At 43.6% G+C, this 24318-nt stretch overlaps 1 protein-coding gene across 2 annotated transcripts in view; it reads left to right on the forward strand.

The window, feature by feature from the left end:
- The window catches only part of LOC146197624 (DNA damage-binding protein 2-like), a 52047-nt gene that overhangs the window by 1397 nt on the left and 26332 nt on the right, over positions 1-24318 (forward strand). For both annotated transcript variants that reach the window (XM_084599531.1, XM_084599530.1), the window contains exons 2-5: positions 4374-4574; positions 13450-13595; positions 15534-15633; positions 19989-20172. In XM_084599531.1, coding sequence (XP_084455657.1) covers positions 4374-4574; positions 13450-13595; positions 15534-15633; positions 19989-20172 — 631 coding nt within the window. The remainder of the gene's footprint in view (positions 1-4373; positions 4575-13449; positions 13596-15533; positions 15634-19988; positions 20173-24318) is intronic.

A 24318-nucleotide genomic window follows, 5' to 3' on the forward strand; every position in this document is an offset into this window, starting at 1 on the left:
TCTGGCTTAATCTTACATTACCCTAATTGTAAATTTTTCATTAGGTGCCTACCTTTCTAAAGGCTGTAGTTATGCATCATATCACTGTTCTTGATAGCATATATGTATTTTCTCAATTACCGTCTTTCTCTCCCACATTCTTTGGTTGCCAAATGGTCACTCACATTGAGTGGCACGCCTTCCGCTGCACTATCTTCCTATTCCTTTGAATATTAAGATGCCCGAACGTCCAGCATCTTCGTGTTGCTTTCTTCCAGTAGCCAGCTATTGCATAGGTTTCCTCCCACCGCCCGATCCAAGCCCCAAATTCTCCGTTTATGGCATCGCCATGAGTGCCAGTGTTCTTTCTGCTTCCGACACTAAACCACTCAACGTACCTACCGAATCTTTACTCTGGGCGCCATGATAGTCATCCACTGCACTTCCTTCATTGTAGTGCGCTTTGCAACAGTCTCAACTCTGCATTGCATTGCCAGTCTCCATGGTCTTTCTTCAGATACCTCTTAGGCACAAATCCCACCCTAACTTCCACTTTAGCTAAAGCACATTCCCAAGGGACTTCGACCCCTCCCCTTCGACCAGCTTGCTTCTATCTATTCGCTGCCCCCTCTTACCCCTTTCTATCTGTCCTGCACGAGCAAACTTCACCCGGATCTAGACTGCCCTTTCACTCTACAGGACCGCGAAGTGGATTGGCTGCTTGTGATACCCATTCGGCTCTCGGCGGGAATAGAGTTACATGCAACCTCCTGCACCATGCCAAAGAATTCCTCCTCCAGACTTCCAATGAAACCTGGGACAGCAGTGGCCTCCTTGGCTCCCCGACCTCCTCCATCCTAACTATGATTCCTAAGCTGAGCAACCCTCCCTCTCTAACCTCCGCCCTATCTCTTTGACATCATGCATGGGTAAAACCCTTGAGAAGATGGCTCTGACTCGCCTCTCTCATTTTCTCAAGATGAGAGATGAGTTCATTTCTCATTCTCTCATTTGACTTCCAAAATAATGTCAGTGCTCAGGACATGTTCCCACTTCTCTTTCACGCTCCTCCACACAAACTTGTGCTCTCGTAACCATTGATGTCCGCAAGGCTTTAGATGGCGTTTGGCACGACTACATCTTGTCACAACTTTCTTCTCTTGCTAGTGACTTCCGCATTTTATTTCCTTCCTCTTTAAACGAGTGCTCACTTTCGAGTAGATACCCATTTGGCCTACCCCCATCAGCTCACACAGAGCATTTCCCAAGGTGTAGTTCTCACCTTTACCTTGTTAAATCCGGCTATGGCCTCTCTTGCTTCCTAACTAACATAAATTCTCGACCTTCGCCACATCTTTTACGCCAACAGCATCATTCTCTGGTGTTCGCTCAGCTCTCCAGGTCACGTGCAGAATACCGTGCAACATGCCCTAGACCTCATTGACGCCTTTTTCACCAATGCTGATCTTTCTCCTGCTCCGGGAAATTATGAGCTTCTGCTTCTCAGCCACTCTTTTTACCAGTATACTGCTAACGCCCTAATCTCCTTCCATTTCTCTGGTACTGCTTTTTTGATTGTCACCAAGTGCACAGTTCTTGGCTTGCTTTTTGCATCCAGTCCAGAACATGCAAACCCTCCACCGCACCATTGCCACCTGCCGCTTGGCAACCCACTTCCTGCAGCGTCTGGTCATTCAACACTCGGATCTCCATGAGGCTTCTAGCAAACCTATCCCATTGACTCTTCCACTGCCCAGCTGCCCAGCAGTTGGCTCCTACCCCTTGCCTTCCATCACCATCTGGCTCGACTGACTTGGTGCTGAAGGGAAAGAACAGTGTCAGACAGCTAGCCTTCACTGTAAAGCCACAATTTTGTCCGCGAGTATAGTCACCCAGGCAGTCGACATGCTCAGACTGTAAATTTTGACCTTATGTACTACTGCTTCTTCACATTTACTTTTAAATAGGGAACATAAACGCCACACTGAAAAATAGCCTCCTGTCTTCGCCTTTTTCACCACAAAAGCCATTGTCAAGAAGGAATACACACACATACGCATGCACTAAGCGTCCCAGCCAAATGTAACCAAGGTTTTAAAAAAAAACAGTATGTCTTAGCCCCAGTTAAACAAACCAAGGGTTGTTTGCGATCTGCATCATTGCGAGCTGCATGGCATAGTTTGCAGTAATATTTTTGTTCTTCATGCTTCAATAAATAATATAGACTAATTAGATAACTAATTATTGGCTTCAGGGCCAGAGTGTCACTACAGAAGTTGTAGTTTTAAAAAACAGCTTACTAAAATATTTGCAGCAAGCTACCATTTCCTTAAAGTAAGTTTTATTGGCATTAAACTACAATCATACAATAAAAAAAGCATAATAGTGGTGCCACTTTAACGTTCCGGGACATGGCTCACAGAACAGAATATACTTATTTTTAAATTTCTTTTTCTGAAGTGCTTTCCCCGATGAGGCGCTGTGTGTGCGCACTGAGGCTAAGATGTGAGCCAGCGGCTGGTCACGTGATAGCTCATTGAAGGCTGATATAAAGTTATGTAAATAGTACTGAATTGCAAAGGATGATTGATGACCTAGACAGGAAAAGTAGAAAGGTAGGCTTGAAAATCAATATGCAGAGGACTAAGGTAATGTTCAATAGTCTAGGGAAGGAATAGCAGTTTACTTTAGGTAGCGAAGCACTGGAAGTGGTAGGCAAATATGTCTACTTAGGACAGGTAGTAACCGCAGATCCGGACCATAAAGGGGAAATAACAAGGAGAGTAAGACTGGGATGGAGCGCATTTGGCAAGCACTCCCAGAATATGACTAGCAGCTTACCAGTATCGCTCAAGAGGAAAGTATACAACAGTTGCATCTTACTTGTACTTACCTGTAGGGCTGAAACTTGGAGGCTAACAAAGAGGGTTCTACTTAAGTTGAGGACAATGCAGAGGGCTATGGAAAGAAAAATGGTAGGGATAATGTTAAGAGATAGGAAACGTGCAGAGTGGGTCAGAGAAATAACTCAAGTCACTGACATTCTAGTGGAAATCAAGAAGGAAAAATGGCCATGGACAGGACAAGTAGCGCGAAGAAATGATAACCAATAGTCGCTTAGGGCAACAAACTGGATTCCAAGGGAAGGAAAGCGTAGCAGGGGGCGGCGGAAAGTTAGGTGGGAGGATTAGGTTAAGAAGTTCGCAGGGGTCAAGCGGATGCAGTGAGCACAGGACCGGGTTATTTGGAGGAATATGGGAGGGGCCTTCGCCTTGCAGTGGGTATAGTCAGGCTGAGGATGATGATGATGATGATGAAATAGTATGTAGATGGAAACAGGGCTGCTAGCCATTTTTCGAGACAATCTACAACTGTTGTATTGACACTGTGTTCCTCAGGTCATTAATTTGAATGTTATAGCTAATTATTCTTTACTAACTAATCAGCTTTGCAAACGAAAAAAATACTGCAGGCTAGACGAGGCGACTTTGAACGACCCTCAGTTGGTTTCACTTGGCGAGGACACTGAATGTTCTTTAAAAGCTTGGTTGAATTTAGTTGGGACACCTCTGGAGCCCAATTTAGAAAATTGACTTTGCCTGTCGTCACCATATCATTTCTTTGATTGGCTCTCTGATGTGTCAGCCAGCGTCACATGCTTTGAACTTGTGTTGAAAACAATCAGTTTAGGAAGCCACTTTTTTTTTTTCATTTATGTCAAAATGACAAAACCTGGAAAACTGATTCTTGGCATGGGCATTTTTGATGGCCAACCGGTCTTGAAATTGGAAGTTCAATGCCACATTGCTTTGACATCAACACAGAAAGAGGCTTCTTAAATGACTGTTGTTTACCACAAGTTTGAAGCATGTGACTCTGATTGAGATTTTTTAGAGCTAATCAGAGAGGCAGTATAGCGATGACAGGTGAAGGTGAGATGGTACGTTTCATTTCATTTGAAGCAAAAAGTCCCGCTTCTATATATACATATAACAGTCATTGAATTAAAATTTTCAGATGACCTAACTTATAGGAGATGAATTCCAAGCTTGGTATTTCTGGCATGCAATTCCTAGCGATGCAAAGAAACTTGTCCTTTGTATTGTTTACCTTGTACTTGCATGCTCACTAAAACTGAAAACTTTTGTGAATCATTTCTTCTTTATGCGCTCATATTTCATAATTGGCCAGTGACCCAAGCGGTCCTTGGAAGCTGGGGTTTCTCATCCCGGCTGCTTTTATTTTATGTGCACTAAAGTATTTTGTACTCGCTCTATTACTCTTTAGATTGGACTTGTTTGTTCTTGTGTTATCGAACTGTTTCGTCATTTTATGCCATTAAATGGAGTAGCAAATGGTGTCTTTCTGATTGATCTTTGCATATGCTTGTTCAGTTGAAAAGGCGTCTTCTGGCCCGAGGAGTACTGGACTTTGTGCGTGATACTGGGCCTGTGCCGCAGTTCAAGGAGTCCGCACGAGTGACATGCCTCCAGTGGCACCCTACACGTCCACACCTGCTTGCTGTGGGGTCGAAGAATGGCGAAATTATTCTGTGGAATGCTTGGGACCCCAAAAAACAGGCTGCCACACCACCGGTACGAAGGAAACATTTCATATTAAACTGGAACCTTGTTGTTGATGCATTCAAAAAGATCTCAAAAACTATGTAACCTGGGAAAGTGTGTGACCCAAAACATCTGATTTTGAAAAGTCTATCTGTTGAATGAGATACAACAGCTCTAGCACAAGGTTTGAACAGCTCGATTTCTAGTGCTTGCACAATCTAGCCCACATTTACAATTTACATGGCGCAGAATAGACTTCGCTGCCCGTCTGGCTCACCAAAAGAAATGGCGGAATTGCCAGAATCTTAGCCAGGGTTGCCAGGTTTGGCTACTTTGCGTCAAATTGGCTACTTTTGGGCAGGTTGGCAAGCAAGTTCAGAAGATTTACCCCATCAGTGTGTTTGAGAAGTTAGAAAAGCTTTTAGACTCGAGCTTCACGAAGTCAGGGTTGAGAAAGCTGTTTTTATCGTGTGGTGTAGCCTAGCTCTTGGTTAGAGTTATCAAGCCTTAATTTGCAACATGATAAAAACAGCCTGCTGAACTTTGATTTGCGGACCTCAAGTCTATATTTTTAAGCCTTCAGGATGCAGACCTAAAAGTACTGTTTGCCGAATTTGTGCAAGATAGCTTGGATAGCGAGAAAGATACTGTGAAAGAGCTTTTATTTTTTTTTTATTATTTTCGTTTCTGCAAATCGCAAATGTGACCTCCAAAGACATTTGCCAAATGCTACTTCACTAGTGCAAAAATTGATACCATCAGTATGCAGTCCATCCTTAGGCCGTGTGCAATGAAAGCGCTCAAAGACATGCTACTTGAAATATTTGGTTACCCTCAAAGCCAATTCGAATGAGAGTTGAGGTACTTGCAGCTAGAATGTTAGTTCCAAAGCAACTACACTTGATTTTTGGACAATTAGCTTTACAATTACAGAGATCCTTCTGGTTGCTGCCAAACCCATGATTCATCTTCAGGAGGAGCCTTGAAGGTCTTTGTTTTGCCTGTATCAAAAGGTGACACGGCTGGAGCAAGTATTTTCAACTGTCACATTAAAAAAAAAACTGTGCTGAGGGACAGAATGTCCAATGATCTTGTTGTATATTCATTTCGAGTATCAAGTTTGACGTGCAGTTGAGGAAGGCCACAAGCTTAGTGTTACAGTCCCACAAAAAATCAGCGAGAAGGTGAGCTTATCTATTTATAGAGGGCCGTTAACATCACACCTGAGCCTGCACAGTTTTAGCACACTTAATTTGGACATAATTTTTAGGCGTGGATCTATTTGCTTGAGTTGTGTAGGTATCGCAGAGCCAAATATATGTTTTAGTTTCACTGTGATTGGATGCAATTTATTTTCTTGAGTTTATAGGTATGGTAGTTTTGAAGAAGTTTTGTCAGCTATGTTTGCTGTCGTAATTCCTATCTATGGTTTGTCTGTGCATGGCCATTTGAATAAAAACTGAATTTGAACAAGTAATGTTTATTTGTTGTTTTTAGTGAAACCATGGCTCCTTTCTGGTTACTTTGTACTCTTCTAGACCTGGTTGGCTACTTTTCTAGTTTTTCTGGTGACTTTTTGTTTCTTGCACCTGGTAACCCTAAATTCTCAGGCTCATTATTTTGGGAGGCTTTGTCCCCTTGCATGAGTGCGCTTCAGGGAAGCTACTACGGTGCCTGACTGACGTAGCATTCTTTTCGTGCTACATTTGTCAGATCAGTCACAACTCACATGCCATGAATAGCTTTAAACCTTCCCACGCACAACCTGGCAGCTTCCACAAATAGCATGAATGCGCAGATATACAAGCTGAGTGGAGAATCCGGTGCCTGCAGCGAATCGAGTGCGGGATCTCGACCGGAGGCACAAAGAGTAGTAGAGAGAGTGCAAGGTCCTGGAGCAAGCGGCTAATGTGAAGAAGAGGAAAGCATGCCGATAGCGAGTATGCATTGTCAGCTGATCAAACGTGATGCGCAAAGTTAGGCGGAATGTGCATAATAAAACAGGTGTAAAACCACTAGAAAAATCATATAAGTCATAAAAGCCAGCCAAAGTAAAGCAAAATAAATTGGTACTACTTTCATGCAATGCGATGCAGCAAAATTATGGAGGGCACTTAACCTCGGCCTTTAAGGGCATGAGCCCACATATAAAGCCCCGCTTTAACCAAACCATAGAACATGCCTGCGTGTCCTAGCGGTAGCGTGAATTCAATCTTCGTGGCAGGATGATTTTGATATCATCCTCTCGTATGAAAGGAGAGGCCCGAGTTGGCAGCTCCTGCGAAATGTAATGTCAGGCAACCCTATGTCCAGTTAGTGCTTGGCAATGTCAGCTGCTAGCTGCTGCCTACCAGTGCCATGCTCGTGATTTTTCGCTCACAATGCCAATGCCGGTGAATGGATGCTGGTGCCTATACCGGATTTTCGGCAAACAGGGCCTTTAACGCTATCATGTTAGAAAGGGAAAAGCATCATCCTAAAGTCGCATTCTGCTTATGCAGTGCGTCACAGCAGACCATCCAAGCATCTTTCAGTCTGTATTCATTTTTGTAGTGAAAGCTACACTGCACTGCCCTTGCGCTACCGGTGCCTGAAAGACCACCAACTCGAGCCTCTTCTTTCATGTGGGAAGGTGACTTTTGAATGAGCCTGCCATGACATTTGAATTCACATTACCCCAATGCCATGCAGGCACGTTCATACGGCTTAGTTAAAGCGAAGCTTTATATGCGGGCTGGTAGCCCGCATTGGTCACCCCTCTCCTTTTCACGCCGGCGGGGAGAAGAGTAGAAGGGTAGTTTACGCACTGCGAATGCACGTGCCACCGCGGAGAGCTGACCGAGTGGAGAAGGAAAGCGTCTGCCGGTATCGCATGCTCCCAGCATTAAAGTGGATTCCGCCTAGAAAGCCGGTGAACTTTGATGCGTTAACGGAACGCTGGTTGTGTTCAATGCAACATTCATTTGCCCGCAGCCAAAGTTTTCGTTCCACATTTGGTTCAGCAGCGTTGAACCCTTCTATTTTTTTTTATGCTTTGCCCCTTTTTGGGCCTAGATGCTGCGGGCAAGCCACCTTGATGACAGACTGATGCTATATTCGAGCATACCATTTTGGCATTAAGAACTTTTGTGCATTCATTACTCGTCTTTGTGTTGCATGGCCCAGGGTTTCACCCACTCGTATGTGGCGCATATGCACTTGGCAGCTAAACACCATATTGCTTGAAGACAACCTTGTTGAACACAATATACATTGAATGCCTGCAGTCACCTGGACTCTCATCTTCTTTCCTTTTTTTTTCTTTTTTTCATTTTATTGGACGGGAAGGGCCACGTTTGACCTTGAACAGCTGCGGAGAAAAAGAAGAGGAAGAAGAAGAACGCTTGGGACAGCTAATGCTTTTGCTCCACATTCGGTTCAGCAGCTTTGAATCCTTCTCATTTATGTGTGGGCTGGTAGCTTACGCTCTCGCGTCATACTCTTAAAGGATGAGCTTAAGTGTCCCCAATAATGTAGCATCTTACACTGATAGGGCGTGATAGGCGAATAATGTAGCAGGCAAAAGAAGCTTCCGCCGTTGCTACCGCAATTCAACTAGGGTTAACCAGAGTCAAACCACAACCAATTTTTTTTTTTTACCCATGAGCGTTAGTAATCTCATTATTCATGTTAAAAAAAATTGTCCGACAGCATCGGTATTGGTGGAGCCGACCATATGAAGCCTCACAGCCTCGAAAATTCATGAGCATGCCTCTGGCAGGTGGCAGTTCGCAAGTGACATACCAGGGCACAGATTCTTCGGCGGGTTGTGCGACATCACCGAACCACTTAGCATGGTCAAGTTGGAAAGGGCTGCTAATTTGGACAGCATCTTTCATGTGAAAGGGCAAGGTAGAAATTGCACCCACTGGATCCGTGGACTCTGAGTTAGACATGCTACTCTTGGGTCATGCAGGAACGTTCGTGCTGCTTGGTTAAGAGAGACCTTTAAATCGATGTCAGGTGGCCTTTCACACAATGTGACAGGAGGTGTAAAGCACTGTCGTGGTTTGGTACACAATTCAACAATCATTCCACAGTACAGTAAATAATTTGGAAACGACCATAAATGCCTGTAATTTCTTTACATAGGCGATAACATAGTCATGTATATAGCATGCTGTAGAAGACTGCTGCTCTCGCACATATGCTGCGTGATTCTCTTTGATCATCTGCGAATTTTGAACGCGACAACATTAAAGGCCCAGTGCACTAAAAATCCGGTATCGGCGCCGGAGTTATTGTTGGCATTAGTGTTATGAGCGAAAAATCATGAGCTGGTGCTGCAAGGTCGTAGTGTAGGGTTGTGTAGGGAGCTGGCACGAGCTGCCAGCTCGGGCCTATCCTTTCATATGGGAGGGTGATGTCATAATCAGCCTGCCAGGACCCTTTCATTCACAATACCCATAGGCCACATTTTTTTCTTTATTGTCTATGGGTGCAAAAGTTACCCATAGGCCACATAGGCACTTTCATACGGTTTGGTTAAAGTGAGCTTTAATGTGGGCTAGTAGCTTTTGCTATCGCATCATATCCTTAAAGGCGGAGTTTAAGTGTTCCCCATATTTTTTTGCCCCTGACCAGCATGGATTTATGAGAGACTTTTCCCACCAGTTGCAATTATATTAATTTGCTTGTTACTGGCCTACATATCAACATGAGCACTAACTTATAAACCAATTGCATCTTTTTTGGGCTTTGCCAAAGCATTTGCTCATATCGCAAATTGTTAATATCTAATGTTTCTGCGCCTATACTAGAGTCTCTAACTTTCTTATGAACTCGTTAACGTTTTTTTTTTTTCTAATTGCTAGCAGTTCATTGTTGTCAACAATTATTCTTCTCTTCCCTCTGACGTCACATCAGATGTGCCACAAAGAAGTGTCCTCGATCTTCATAATTTACACTAATGATCTACCAAAAAACATCTAATCTTGGTTGCACATATTTGCTGATGATTGCTTTATTTATTGACCAATCTAAAGATCTGACAATCTTTCTCATCAAAGTGACCTTGACCACATTGACAAGTGCAGGTTCAATCCTGACCATTGGGACCACTTTTCGATGGAGGCAGAAAGCAAGGCACCCTTGTACGTGCGCTGTTGATGTGCATTAAAAAACCTAAGTGGTCGAAACTTCCAGAACCCTCCACTATGGTATTTGTCATAGCCAAAGCCGCTTTGGGATATTGAACCCTGTAAACCAAACCAAACATTAACAACTGGTCCAAAACATGGCTTAATGACTGTGCACAATTCTAAATGTAACATTATTTCTTACCCGAAAATTTTCTAATTCACATTTTTTTTTTACTACATTATTAGCAACATGTTGGCTCAGTTAAGTACCCAGGCCTCCATATCACACCAAATCTTTCTTGGGTTAGTCTTATACATATCGGCCATTTCTGCAGATGCTTCAAGGTCATTAGGTTTTCTCCGCTGTAGCATTCAAGGAACTGCTCCTCAAGTGCATAAGCAAGCCTTTTTAACTTTGTTCAGGCTGCAGCTAGGGTACCTCACCAAAAATACTCGCTTGACAAGTTAGAAGCAATTCAGATCAGAGCTTGTCATATTATTTTGAGAAATTATTATTGCGAGCACAGAGTAACCATGACTAAAGCTCGAACTTTACACTCCAGTTGATAAAAATTTGTTGTGGCATTTTCTCTTTTATAAACACACCTATAAAATAAAACTTAGTCCACATTTGCAACATTCCTGCAGTTTCACCCTCATTTACGGCAGTACACATACCTTTAGCCCCTTAACTGTTTTAAACGAGCTCTGTAGAGCCTTTCCCAAACTGTTTTGGACGAGTGTAGCTTGTTCCCATAGGATAGTTTTTCACCTTGAGCATTTAGATGGCATCACTAACATTTTATTGCTTTTATTCTACCACTTGAACACTCATTATATGGCAGCTTGGATTATAAAAATGACATTTGGGCAAGGCTATGCATGAATTGCTGGCCAGCTGCATGGAAAAAGAGCTTTTCTTCATCGCCTTCGTCATCCAAACATGATGATTCAGACGCGAAGATCTACATTGTTTCGGGAAGTGAACATTACAGTGATGACATTGATATGAGCAATTCTTCCGATGAAGATTGCAGCTCAGATGAGAAATAGTGAGCTATAAACTTCATTATACTAATTTGACTTAGTTTCTGATTCAGTTATTTTGTACTTCATTTCTTTAGAAGAACAATTGAAGTTAAGATCAAAAATAATAATAATAATAATAATAAGCAGTTTTAGAAATTTTTTGGCAGAACGAAAAGGTTAAGGAGTTAACTATTCGCTACTCCCGATGTCATCTGTTTGTGGAACGGTCTGCGGAGCCGCATCGCTCTGCAATGTAATCATGACACATTCTGCGAACATGTCGTGGAGCACTTCATCGATAATGTTAACACTCAGCATATTACTTGGTTGTTCTTGCGTGTGCCTTCTTTTTTTTTGTGGGGGGGGGGGATAAGCATAAAAGCCTCTTGCAAACAGAGAGCATTGAAGCCACAAAGAAGCATTCCACTAGGATGAAGGTTCCGCGTCATTTTTTGGGGAAGTGTTATACATCAGATAGTGGGGGTCTTCTATCGTCCGCTGCATGCTGCCATCACTATGCCATGTCAAGGAGAGATAAGTAATGCCAACATGCACTTTGGTACTCATTTAATTAGTACTTCCATAATTAGAACTTCCCTATAGTTAGACTCATGCTCGTTAACATACACTCATAAGGTGCCACATAATGTGAAAGACCTTACTTAACGCATCTAAATCCGCACTTTTACTGCAGCTGTACAAGCGTACTATCAGGGTCTGGCTGGCAGCCAAAGGTCATGTGTTTGAATTCCAACTGACATTTACGAAAATTTTTGTTTACAGAAAATGAAATTACTTTGTAAAGTTGTCATTTCAGACTTAGGAACCTTTATGTCACATGAAAAGTCCTAGTTTAAATTATTTTCATTCCAGGCATCCCTGCATGATGCGAGTTTCTCAGCACAAGCATGACATCACATAGGTTTCTTGGCAAAGGCTTGATGTGGGCTTCTCAAAATTATGCCGATGCCATTTTTTTGCACTGAATGGGAGCTTTAATGTTATTGCTTTAAGGTACCAGCCGGGAAATTATGTTATCTGGGAACCTATTAAGTGTAACTTAGTGGCACATTTTTATTGCCTGTGATTTTAATCATATGAACGGGGAGTATAATAGTGAGACACAGATAAAGTTTATGAAGGCAAAACATTCTACCAGTTGCATGCCACCAATAAATGTAGTGAAACACAAAGATAAGGAAGGATTCAAAATGCACGGAACCTTTTACTCCAAGGCATTTTTAGAACTTTTCTTTTTGTGTGTGTGGAGCTCTACAAGATGCAAAGAAGCTTCCAGCTCTCTCTCGGTGGACATTTCTTGTTCTTAAAGGCCCACTGTCCGCCCTCCGGTCGAAAATATTTTCTTCCCCGGTGACTGTGAGACTTCGCCCCCAGAACGCAAGGCCGCAAAATGTTTTTGAAAAGAGTAACTAATAACGCAGTTACAGCCACCGCAATCACCCGATTCTGTCGTGTTTCTCTCCTCCTGTTCCCTCGCAAAGGTTTTTCACTCTCCTGCCCGGTCGTTTAGCCTCCGCAAGACAAATTCCCCTTCCTCCTCCGCGTTTGGCGGGAGGTGGTGCGTGGCACTCCGCGGGCGCAAAACGGGCGAGGGAGCGCGCACCACTGGATTCAGTCTGGCCGTGGCGAGGGAAAAGCGCGCAGCGAGCGGTAGACACCCATCCTTCACCCTCAGACAGCGAGACGGACTAATGGATGTCGTTTTCGACTATGACGTCATCCTTGCGGCTCGTAGGGAAAGGAGGAAGCTGGTTTCCTGACGGGGAAGATGAGAGAGTTTTGATTTGTATTTTTGCTGCTTTGCGGCGTGAGTATTGCTGTAGCATTTTGCACAGACTATCTCCGGTACCTGATCGAAGCACTGGGCTCCTTTGCTTAAAAGGTCCTTCCCTGGACAGTGGCCCTTTAAGCTGTCATGTTAGCTTGCTGCACTCATGCTCTGTACGGAAACTTTATACAGTATGCAATGTACTTTGTTTTCATTATTTGTGGCTTCATAAAAGTCGGATTTGTTTTTGCATTTTGTTTTATCTATATTTCTAACGTTACTGCTTTTTCTCTATGTTATAGTGATGCCCATAGCAAGTGCGCTTGACACATGCATAAATAAAGAAATGGATAGAAGTAAAAGGTTGTCTCACTAAACTGCATTTTTGTTCATGCATTTTTATTTTGGAGTAGAAAGGCGATCTTTAGGCAAAGCATGTAGGCTGTAAGCATAGCTACAGTGGGTTAGTTTTCTTCTAAGAATGGAATATCTTAAACAAGGGGGTTCATCACCTAGCAGCCATCATAAGGCCGAGTAATTTCAGTAGTTTTTGCGTGTAAGGACTGTATTAAATGAATCAAATTAATGGCAGATATACTGAAGTCTTTTGTGCATTTTACAAGCATGAAATGCTCACAAGCAGCATTCCTAGACTTCAAGAATCACCTTAAGCGACAGCAGAGGGAGTTTCACAGCTAAAGTTGATAGGCCCATTTGAAGGGCCGTCAATATTTGTAATAAAGAAATTAACCTTTGAGAAAAGTTTTTGTTTTAAAACTGAGCATGTTAGAGGCATTGGCCCTCATATCAAACTGCTGCAAGAACTCTGGTAGCAATGTCATAATTTGTTTTCATAGTGCAAGCCGGTGCTAAGCTTCTATAGCAAAGTTTGTTCCAAAGCATTAGGTACGGGAAGCGGGCGGGGAGATATTTTGTGATTTTTGCTGACTCTGAACTCTCCATGCAGACAGGCAGTGGGTCGGCCGTGGCAGCCATGAAGTTCCACCCTGATAATGCGACCCAAATGTACACTGCCACTCTGCTCAGCAAAGTGATGCTGCAGGACTTTGGAGGTGCAGAGAACCAAGTGTTCTGGGACACAGAGTCCGAGAGGTGAGCAGGCCTCCTTCCAGTGTTTGCAGTTGTCTTGTCAAGGTAGAATCCGCAAAGCCAGTGATCATCCAAATAGACCTCACAGAATCTGAATGCTATGAAGCAGAGTTGCCCACGCATCTTAGGAGTGCAAGCTATGGCAGGTGCTATGAAGATTGGAAGTCCCCTATTGCCAGAATAAGCCCCATAGAATAATTTCAGTTCTGTTTCCCTTAAATTCACCCCACCCTGCCATTTCGAACGTAACTTTGCGCGTCACTGGTCTTTTATTTTAATTTTGGGATGGCGTCACGTCGTTTGAGTTTGCCAAACCATTGGCTTTTGAGGATGCTGGTGAAGTGACAAAACCATTTGTGAGGAGGCACCGCTGCTACTGCGTCGCAGCTGTGAAAAGGGCCACAGAGGCACTTTCAATTCTGAGGCAATTCTTCGGTATCTCTGACAGTGCAAGCAAAGCAAAGCACTCGAAGTATTCTTGTGCTCACTCAGTTTTATTTTAAATGTAAAGACTTATTCCAGGTGTTCATTAGATAAAATTACTGCAGTGTGAACTGTATTTGGCTGTTTTTTTGAGCCATTTGATAATTTGAACTTTCAGCTAATTTCAATTGGTTTGGTTTATGGGGTTTAACGTCCCAAAATGATTCAGGCTATAAGGGACACCTAAATGGAGGGCTCCGGAAATTTCGACCACCTGGGGTTCTTTAGCATGCACTGACATTGCACAGCACATGGGTGCCTTGCTTTTCACCTCCATCGAAAGACGGCCACCGCGGCCGGGGTTCGATCCCGCATCCTTGGGTACAGTAGTTGAGCGCCCTAGCCATTGCAACATCGCGGCGGGCTAATTTTAATAATTTTCTGTTCCACTGAAAGCCGACTTAAGGAGATTTTACTGCAGTTCAAGTGCAGGCATGTTTTGGTTGAGTAACAAATCATATGCTAGACACTGAAGTTGCACTGTGAATTGTCAAATAAAAAAAAATGATGGCTATTAAGAAGAGATTTAGTTTAGGGCTTCAATATTAATAACTAAGAAAGCATGTCTGAGCCTCATGCTAAATATACATAGAAGAGTAAACATGAGAACTGATATTCTCATGCTTTTGCTTTTTTTGTTTTTTTCCAGAAGAAATGCAAAAGCATACACCTTTTCGATTTCACTTATATCCTACATGAGAAAAAGGGAAATTTCCTTCCCTCTGTTTTAATGCACAGTGTTAAGGCTCCTGTTCTGGCTTTTCTGTGTACCATTCATGGTAGGTGACAGAGGCTTCAGGCACACAGCAGACAGTTTTTGACTCATGCAATGCTTTTGCATTATGAGCCTTCTTTCTTTTTTCTTTTTTAGTTTTGCTGTGCTGCTTACGCCTTAATTTCGTACATTGCATTTGTTTGCCTATTTTATATTTTAAAGCATGATGAGAAAACTGCATGTTGATATGGGACTTAAAGGGACTATGAAATGCATAAAGCTATGTTGAGTAAAGTGGATGAGCGATAGGTATTCCCTCACTAGTCACCCTATTGCAAGAACAGTTATTAGATTTAAATGATTGTGCAAAGTATACATTGGTATGTGCTTAATTTTGAAAAGCAAGTGTTATCTGGGAACCTGGCTTGCAGCAACAGGGACCTCTAACAGATCTAGTGACACTGTTTTCTGAAAAAAGCTAAAGGGATTTTTTTCTGACAGCAGATTGCAAATAATATGTATAAAAAATGGTCATAAACTCTCATCACCTTGCACGAGCAACTTTTTGACTAGTGACTGATATGAGTTGTGCATAATATTTTTGATGTATGCCTGTAGTGGAGTACACTGGGCATACATATTTTTACATTTGGTAGCCCTACTAGAAGCAAATGACGAGCTTTCTCTAATGAAGCTCTATCAGATGCGGTTGCTTATATGAATGCCCTTTTACCCCTTTTCAGAGTGTGGTTCACCTCACTGGATGTACTTCACGAAAGGAAGATGGTGTTGGCTGGAGACAACATGGGTTGCGCTTATGCGTTCAGCACTACTGGCGAACTGGTGCGTGGTGGTGGAGGGTGTTGGAAAGTAAACACAACAAACCCAGTCTATTCACTTAGTGTGCAGTGATACGAACTCTGCAAGACTTGACAAGGGGAGACAGTACTATGAAACCTTATTTTTTAAAAATGTTGAATTATATCAGAGATATCATTCAAGCAGCATAATTTTGAAAGATGACTCTTCTGAAAGAAGTTACATAGGGATTTATTGGTGGTTCCAGAGCATAAAACTGTTGAATACCTTTTTTTTTTTCGCACATGGTCTTTAAGAGCTTCTTTTGTAGTGCTTGCAGAATTCAGTGTGCATTTGCATTGACCTTAAAAGCAATGAAACTTGACAATGCATCCAGTCCGTCGACTAAGTATCTCCTCCTTGCATCAGTGCACTGCAGGGAAGCAGCCACGATGTTTTTGCATTTTATGTTCTGTTTCCGAGACTTATAGCCATCATAGTTCTCATATGATTCAATCTCCTACTCTGATGAAGCTGCTGTGTTTCTGCTCTTGCTTTTGCATCCCCCACAGGTACTGCCCTCTTGCATGTTAGCAACTTTCCACACTTTTTTTATTCCCTTCCTCACTGCAGCTATAGGCACTCCAGAGAAGCCATCACGGTGGGGAACTGTTGCTTCCTTTAAAATTCTCATGTTGTATGCCTCCAGGCTTGGCCTATCATATATTTGAACATGTGGAAACGGTTTAATAAACAGCCGAAATTCGGGAAAATAGAAAATATTGACTCTAGCAGCTCTCTTGTAGCAATTTAGTAGTAGCAGTGCCATTAGTAATGCTTACTGTAGCTCACTACAGTAGTGCTTAATTGTACGAAGTGTACAGCCATAAACAAAAGTTTGCAAGATGCAGCTTCATGGAAAAAAAAAAATTTTTTTCTGTGTGGCCAGGTGAAAGAGCTCAGTGAAGAGTTAATGAGGTCAGTGCCTGCTTGATCCACTATAACCAAAGCCTGGCAAAACGAGGAAACTCAAAAATATTCTTTCTTTTTTCTCTCTAAAAGTTACGTTCTGTAAACTACTTCTCATGCCTTTATATACAATTAACTCTAGTAGATGCATTGTCTCCCTGCAGTCCACACTGTAACACCCAGAAACCTTCTCTTATGTCCCACTTGAGAGTTGGGAGATGAAAGAAACTGGTCTGAGTGTGCAGCAGGTTTGAAGTCTATCTGAATTCTACAAGTTTTGCTTTCTATCTATGTCGGGTGCTTTATTATATATATTTTTCAATTTTAACAGGTTTAAAGCTTTTTAACATCAACAGAAGAAAGAAACACAATAAATGCTTAGTGGAGCTCAATAAATAGATGCTTAACTAATTAACTTTTTCGTTTTATAACTCAGGGAGAAGATTGATGCAAAATTGAAGGCCATCACATAGAATGGGTGCCTAGATTTTCTCATTTTCTTAATCGGCTGTTGTGTCTGAAATATGGAATGTTAGAAATATGCATTTCAAATCTCTTCAAGTTTTCTTTTCTGTATTGCATATTTATAAAATACTGTCGCTGCTCATAGTATCATTGACAAAATTGAATCTACTTACTCTATATCATCAAACACATAGGAGTCATCTGTATTTTATGCACAATGTCAGTTAAGAAAATTTAGGATTGCTCACCTTGATGTTGCTGGTTTTCAATTCCGCAGTATAATCTTGCCCTTTAAAGTAAAGAATTAAAACAGTGTTTAGTTAGCTTACTGTATTGTTTAGGTAATCTTAAATTATTGAGCTTTACCATGTATGTCATGTTCGCTGCTGTATAATCCTTTAACATATTAGAACAGGCTGCACATATTAAGGACTGGTTATTCTGGCCAGCTGTACCACAGAACAGCTCAACTTTTTATGTCCTCAGAGCAAAAGCATAGTGGAGAGGAATGGGATAAGGACATTAATGGTGATCATTCAAATAGTAGTAAAATCTTGTTAAGTTTCATTAAATACTAAATAACAAAAGTTAATTATGTTACCAGTGCATGCTGTCGACGATAGGTGATTCTAATCACTTGATGATTCGGGAATAAACAGCATAGAATTTAGGAACTAGTCTGGTACGCTGGAACATCTATTTTATCACAATGGTTGCAGTGACATTACAGTAAAACCCACTATAACAATATTGAAGTGCCATGGAAATACAATTGTTATAACCGAGTTAAGTAAAAAAAAAAAAAGAACATTGCGAACTTGAGAAAGTAAATTTAATGAGGGAAAAGTGGCTCACACTCTTTACTTATTCCCAGGCAGAAATCGGTAACCATGGAGCTTTAACTGTCTCACGGCAGTCTTGTTGATATCTCTCTACAAGGCGTCCAACTGTAGCAAGTATCCGTGTGAAAGATTTTAGCACAAACGAAGTCCCAGTATGGAATTGATCGTTCTTGGTGCTTCCTGATGTGGTTTGGCTGGCGTGGTTGCATTGCAGTAAAACCTCGTCAATTCGAAGTCATTGAAACTGAGAAAAATGTTAGGATTAACCTAACCTTACATTTGATTGGATTGATCGAAGCGTGGCCTTGTGCTAGAGCATCCGCCTCGTATTCGGGAGGTACAGGTTTGATCCCTGGTGCCGCCGGATACCCACCGGTTTTTCATGGGTATAAGCTATCCTCCGGCCTGGTGCTCGACTCTTTTGGGGTGAAATGCTTGGGAAAGGGTTCATGGCCCAAATAGTTGCGCCAATGGGACAAGTGACTCATTCCACCATCGGACAACCATAAGTCGGCCTCGCTTGGCAGGAGCCCTTATGTGGCCCTTTTTTTAGAACTGCTGCAGCTGTGGCTCAAAGGGAGCACTGCAGATGAGGCTCAACGGAAGTACCTTTTCAAGACAAATATGAACCACCTTTGCAGGCTGCGAGGTTCGAAACTGGGTTTGGGCGCAACAGGGTTTACGGAGCTTCTCCCAAGCGCACACCCCTAGAAAAGCTGAGCGCCAGGCCTGGGGACGTTTATACCTAGTGATTAGAGCACCCATCTTGGCTGCGGGAGGTGGTTAGTTCGAAACCCACCGCCGGACACCCACCGGTAAAAATGGGTACAAGCGTCCCCGGGCCTGGCGCCCGGCTCTCATAGGGGTGTGCGCTTGGAAGAGGGTCTGCAAACCCCGCGCCAATTCAATTCAATTGCAATTTCACTGTGGCACCAATTTCCACCGTGGTTGTGTCGCTTTCATTGCCGCTGCCTAGCAACAACCTCCTCGCCATCTAGTGTGTATACGACCAGAACATTTCGGCGTGTGTAGACAGGCCACTAGTGCGCATGCACGGAAACTGGAGAAGAGCGACAGGTGTGCAGCGCGTGACATCAGAGCGCATAGCAGCAGCAAAGAGAGAATGAGTGTAAGAAGGCGAAGAGAGAGCAGCCTTGTGCCGTGTCGTGCATGCTGCCAGGTAGGTAGGAGGGGAGAAAGCAGCTGGTGAGCGTAGCAACGCTGTATAAAAAGCAGTTGGTTCATCGGTGCCACCGTGTTTGGAGCAATGGAAAGCGAGTCAGAAAGGCTTAAAACACGCCAGGCTTATGCGTTGGAATGAAAACAGGCAAAGGCAACGAGCCGAAGAGACCTAGCTAGGTAGCCACACTAACCTAGACGTGCAATCAAGATTAACCAAGGCTAACCAAGCTATGCCTTAGCTTTCACTACGTATATCCTGGCATAGTCGAGCTAAGCAACAGCCAATTTTTTTTTTTACCGAGTTTTCAGTCACGTAAGTGCGACTAAATTTAAGTGGAAAATTATGGGGCCGCAGAAATTCTTTGCATTGTCTGGGATTTCGAATTTAGTGAGTTCAAATTATCGAGGTTTTACTGTATTGTGAGTCTGTTAGGGTTGGTGCTTAGTGACCTGATTTAATTGTTGTAACCGATATTCTACTATGAGAGCATAGCTATATACGGTTTATTTTACCATAGAATACATGATAAAGCTGGTTGTGCCGCGATTGTTCATTGTTATGTCAAGTATGGTAAAAAATCATAAACGAAACAAGGGCAGACGAGCCGTCTGCCCTTCTTTCGTTTATGATTTTTTCACTTGGTGATTGACTTGGTAAGGTAGATTTATTAAGGTTATACTGGCAGTGCAGTTGTAGTTAGAATAAAATGAGCTGCTTTATCTTTAAATGCTTTCTTGTTAATGCATTAAAATCATCCTTTTAGGGTGCCAAATTAAAGCTGCATATTTACTTATATATTGTACAAAAAGAAATTTGTTTATCCTTTGATGGTGCTGGGCTACTCACTTTGAGCATTTCATGCTCACGCCTACTCTCAATGGGCTTTTTTGACTGAAAGTGTGTGCAAAAAAAAAATGATGCTGAACATTTGTGGGTTGCAGTTGTGGCCTCAGCCAAACCGCCTGCACAAGGGCAAGGTGAAGTACCTCGAGTTCGTGGGCCAAGGTTCAGATTTGCTGGTGACTGCTTCTGTGGACCACACAGTGCGCATCTGGGATGTGCGAAAGCTTAACAGCCCAAAGGACTTCCTCATAGAGCTGCCACACGCTCAGGGAGTGAACTCTGGTGAGTCTCATTCAGTGGACTGCACTGCTGGCTGGAACATTTGGCCAAATTAATTAAAGTTGGCTGCGTCAACACGTACCGTCTGTTGCAGAAGTTTGCGGCCCAACGCGCCGGGCAGAGGAGCAGTATCGCTCCCGAGAGGCGGCGCTGCGCCCGCCGGCGCTGCCTGGTGACGTAGCTATAAAGAGTGAGGAGGCTTGTTCTCTTCTCCTCATCCTGCGGCTGAGAGCACAGATGTGCGATATCAACCGCGGGATGAGGAGAAGAGAACAAGCCTCCTCACTCTTTATAGCTACGTCACCAGGCAGCGCCGGCGGGCGCAGCGCCGCCTCTCGGGAGCGATACTGCTCCTCTGCCCGGCGCGTTGGGCCGCATACTTCTGCAACAGACGGTACATGCATGGCGGTCAACTAATGGGACAATGAAGACCCATTAAGATTGGTGTATATCAGTGGATTACCATGATTTAATCCTGAAGAGACTACTTTCACTGAAAGCTCAGCTTTGTAAAGCAAATAAAAAAAGAAAAAAGGCTGGTTCTGCAAGCAAACTCCAACAAAGCAAAGTGCTTTTTCGTTTCCAAACACCACCCACTTTCAACCAGGAATCATGAATACCCTTATACTCATGATATTCTTATCGGTGTCACAAGTTTGACTCAGTTGTCAGCAAAAAGATATTATGTTCGATTCTGAACTCAGTATTTCTCTGAAATAAAAAGCAAAACAGTGGAATTTTACTATAGAATGAAAATTGATTGAGTTCTCCTCAGTGTTCATTTAACTTGTCACTGTCATGCAGGCTATTCATTTTACGACACGGTGATTATCTGTGGGATTTTGGTTCATAGTGAACAGCCATGCTGCTTGAAGACGCAAGATGTTTGAGTGTCTGCACGCCCATACCCATGCAGTCATTTTTGGTTTTTGTTTACCACTTGTGTATTGTTTTTCCCTTATGCCCTCCAGTCTTTCAATGAAATCTGTTTTTAGATGGTGCTTTGTCTTGCCTGTGTCATATGGCCCAAAGATATAGTGCAGTAAAATGTTTTTATCTTCTTTTGCTTCCAAGTTCTGCAGCTGTCCACCATTATAGATTCTTTCTCACGGTTATAGTTCCTTTCCCATGTTAGCTACTGTGCTCTAGTATGGGCAACAACTAAAACAAATATGAACAAGCTTTTAGTCTTGCAAAGAAAAATTATTCGTCTCATCGTAAACTTAGAGCCAACGTCAAATATGCAACCCATAATAACATCACTTAATATGATCTATGTGGATAATATTTATGAATATCGCTTGTTACAATTAACTTATTTCGATTCGACAGGTATGGGTCATTTCTTGGTAAAACTTGCATCTCTTGAACACAGCACAGCAATAGTAAGCACTAGATGCACTGACACGTGGTCTCTACCACATTTTAGAACAGACTACAAATTACAATCCTTGGCTCATAATCTTCCAGTTTTTCTCAACAAATATAAAGACACTGTTGGTTTTAGTCCTAAGCAGTTGAGAACCTACTTCATGCAAATATAAGCAAGGAAGAAGAAGCGCCTGAGCTGATACGTGTCCGCTTAGAGCTCTGTGTTTTTATCTTGTTTCGCCTATTAACTGTCGTTTGTGTGGGTAGGACAGTGCCCTCCGTAAGAACGAATGACGAAGACGCCCCTGTGGAGCGATTTCCGACTCGGTGGGCCCTTTCTCAAGTAAGAAAGTCCAACCGGATCCCTCAGGCGCAGGCTAGGCTTAGCTCGGCGTTGCCGAGCGAGGCTGGGCTACGCGCCTGCATGGATTCTGCTCCGCCGACGACAGGTGTGCGGATTTCCGCTGTGTTACAACCTGGCGCAACATCCACGTCCACGCAATCATCAACGCCTACATGCCCCCAGTCTGCTTCGTCTTCGGATGGAACGACTTCGGCTTGTCCCATGGATTGCACCGCCGCCTCGGTGCCTGTAACCCTCCCTCAAGGAACTGTGCCCGTCGCACCGATTCAGTCTTCCCTTCCAAGGCCAACTACAGCGTGTCAGCCCCTGACACCACCACAGATGCCGCCAGTGAGTCGAGCCTCGCTTCCACTTGCTGCTAACTCGTTCCGCGTCACCATCAAGCCTACATTGCGCTTTGATATAACGACTATCCCTCCTCGGTGTGTCCAAGCCACAATTGACCAAGTTCTAGGTTCTACTAACTACTGTGGATTTGTCGTCCATCGCCCATCGAACACCATTACGGTGAACTTGCCATCCTTGGTGGACGCCCAGAAAATGTGTGCAGTTACTCAAATTCCCCTGGATGCGAATGAGCATGTCCCAGTGCAAATATATTTTGCCTCTGGCCCTGACACCTCCGCTGCGTCGTTTACCATGTTGACAGCAGAAGTCCTTCTGAGGAGGTGCGAGCAAACATTCGCTGTTCAACTCACTCAGTGTTGCAAGCACGGCCTCTGGGGCGCAGGGGTTCATACCTACTCACTCTACAAGGCCCGCTGACTTTGCCTGAGTACCTAACCTATTATGGTGCGATTATCAAACCACAGCCCTTCCGACCTCGTCGTATATTTTGTTATCACTGCCATAAAGAAGGGCACATGCAAAATACCTGCCCTAATCCGGCAGCTGTGGCCGACATGAATGAACCAATAGCGCTTTGTGCCCTATGCAAATCGGCGGACCATGACATGCGCTCCCCCGCTTGTCCAAAGAAGAAGAGAACGAGGCCGTCGCGCAAGCCGCCTGGAAAAGAAGATATTCCTACAAGTAATCGCTTCGCTGCTCTTACATGTGAAGAAACCGACTTCCCTGCACTTCCTTTACTTGACCCACCTGCTCATCATGCGTCTTCTCAGCATGGTTCATACGCACAAGCGACCCACCCTCGTGGATCAAATGGTACACCAAAACGGCCAGTGCACCAATCACATGTGGATGCCGCAGATGAAGACGCTGTTTTAGACAATGCCATTGCAGAGGCTCGCCAACGTCTAGACGAACTCACCCAGCTCCGAGAACAGCGTCGCTCTCACCCCTCTCGAAGAACTATAATACCTCGTGATAAGATTTCAAATGAATCACCTCGATTAAGCAACAAACCACAATCACGTGCAGACAACACGTTAATCCCGAATACCCCGACAGTGGATAAAATATTAGCCCTTATGGAGCAGGTGACCTCCCTCATCGTAGAAGCTCTTCGGCCTCGCAATGGATAATGCACTGTCTCTGGTGGTGCAGTGGAATTGTCGAGGCTTTGCGAATAAGGCCTCTGAAGTGAACATCCGTCTTCGCGACAAAAAGCTAAAGGCGTGGGCCTTCTTACTTCAAGAGCATAACTCACTTCCTCGCCTTTCAGGATTCTGCGCTTACCATTCACCTTCCATTCCTGATCGCCGTTGCATCACCTCTTCCCACAGCCCAGGTAAATCTGCAATTTATATTCACACTTCAGTTCCCCACACACCGATCGACCTTTCACGCTGGTGTAACACACGCCAAGAGGTGGTAGCACTCCTAGTTAAGCCTGTACGCACGCCACTTATACTAGTTTCCTTTTATGGCCGTCCTGGTTCCGCATCTCCTAATCTTGGATGGGTTCGTTTTCTGCGTTCTACCTACTCGGGTATCTCTATTCTAGTCGGTGGAGACTTCAATGGTGCACACACCTCATGGGGTTACCCATCGGATTCTCCCAGGGGTGCACACATCCAGGGAAGCTTTTCAGATAATTCTTTTCACCTTTTAAACCACCCGCATACCTCTACCCGTCCACGAGGTGGGCCTTATTCACCTGATTTGACTTGGTGGTTAGGCCCTGGTAGCCCTCATTGGGCTGTTGAACCAGATACCTGGGGTAGTGATCACAGTCCTATCTTTATCTCTCTCACTCCTTCGCGGATACGTAAAATACGCCGTAGCGTACGAATAACATCTTGGGACTCTGTACGCGCAGACAATCGCTTATCTGATTTCACCCCATCATCAGCATTGTCTACTCTCTCTGCTGTTCTTGCGTCCCACACGATTACCACCACTGTAAATGAAGACGAGCCAAACCCGGACATCCACCTCCTGAATCTTTGGGCTCTGCGTCGCCAGGCAGATCATTATGCTGCTCGTAACCCCGATGACCCATCGGCTATCCC

Source organism: Amblyomma maculatum, chromosome 3, assembly GCF_055883805.1.
Source record: "Amblyomma maculatum isolate TAMU_Amacu chromosome 3, ASM5588380v1, whole genome shotgun sequence".
NCBI lineage: Eukaryota > Metazoa > Arthropoda > Arachnida > Ixodida > Ixodidae > Amblyomma > Amblyomma maculatum.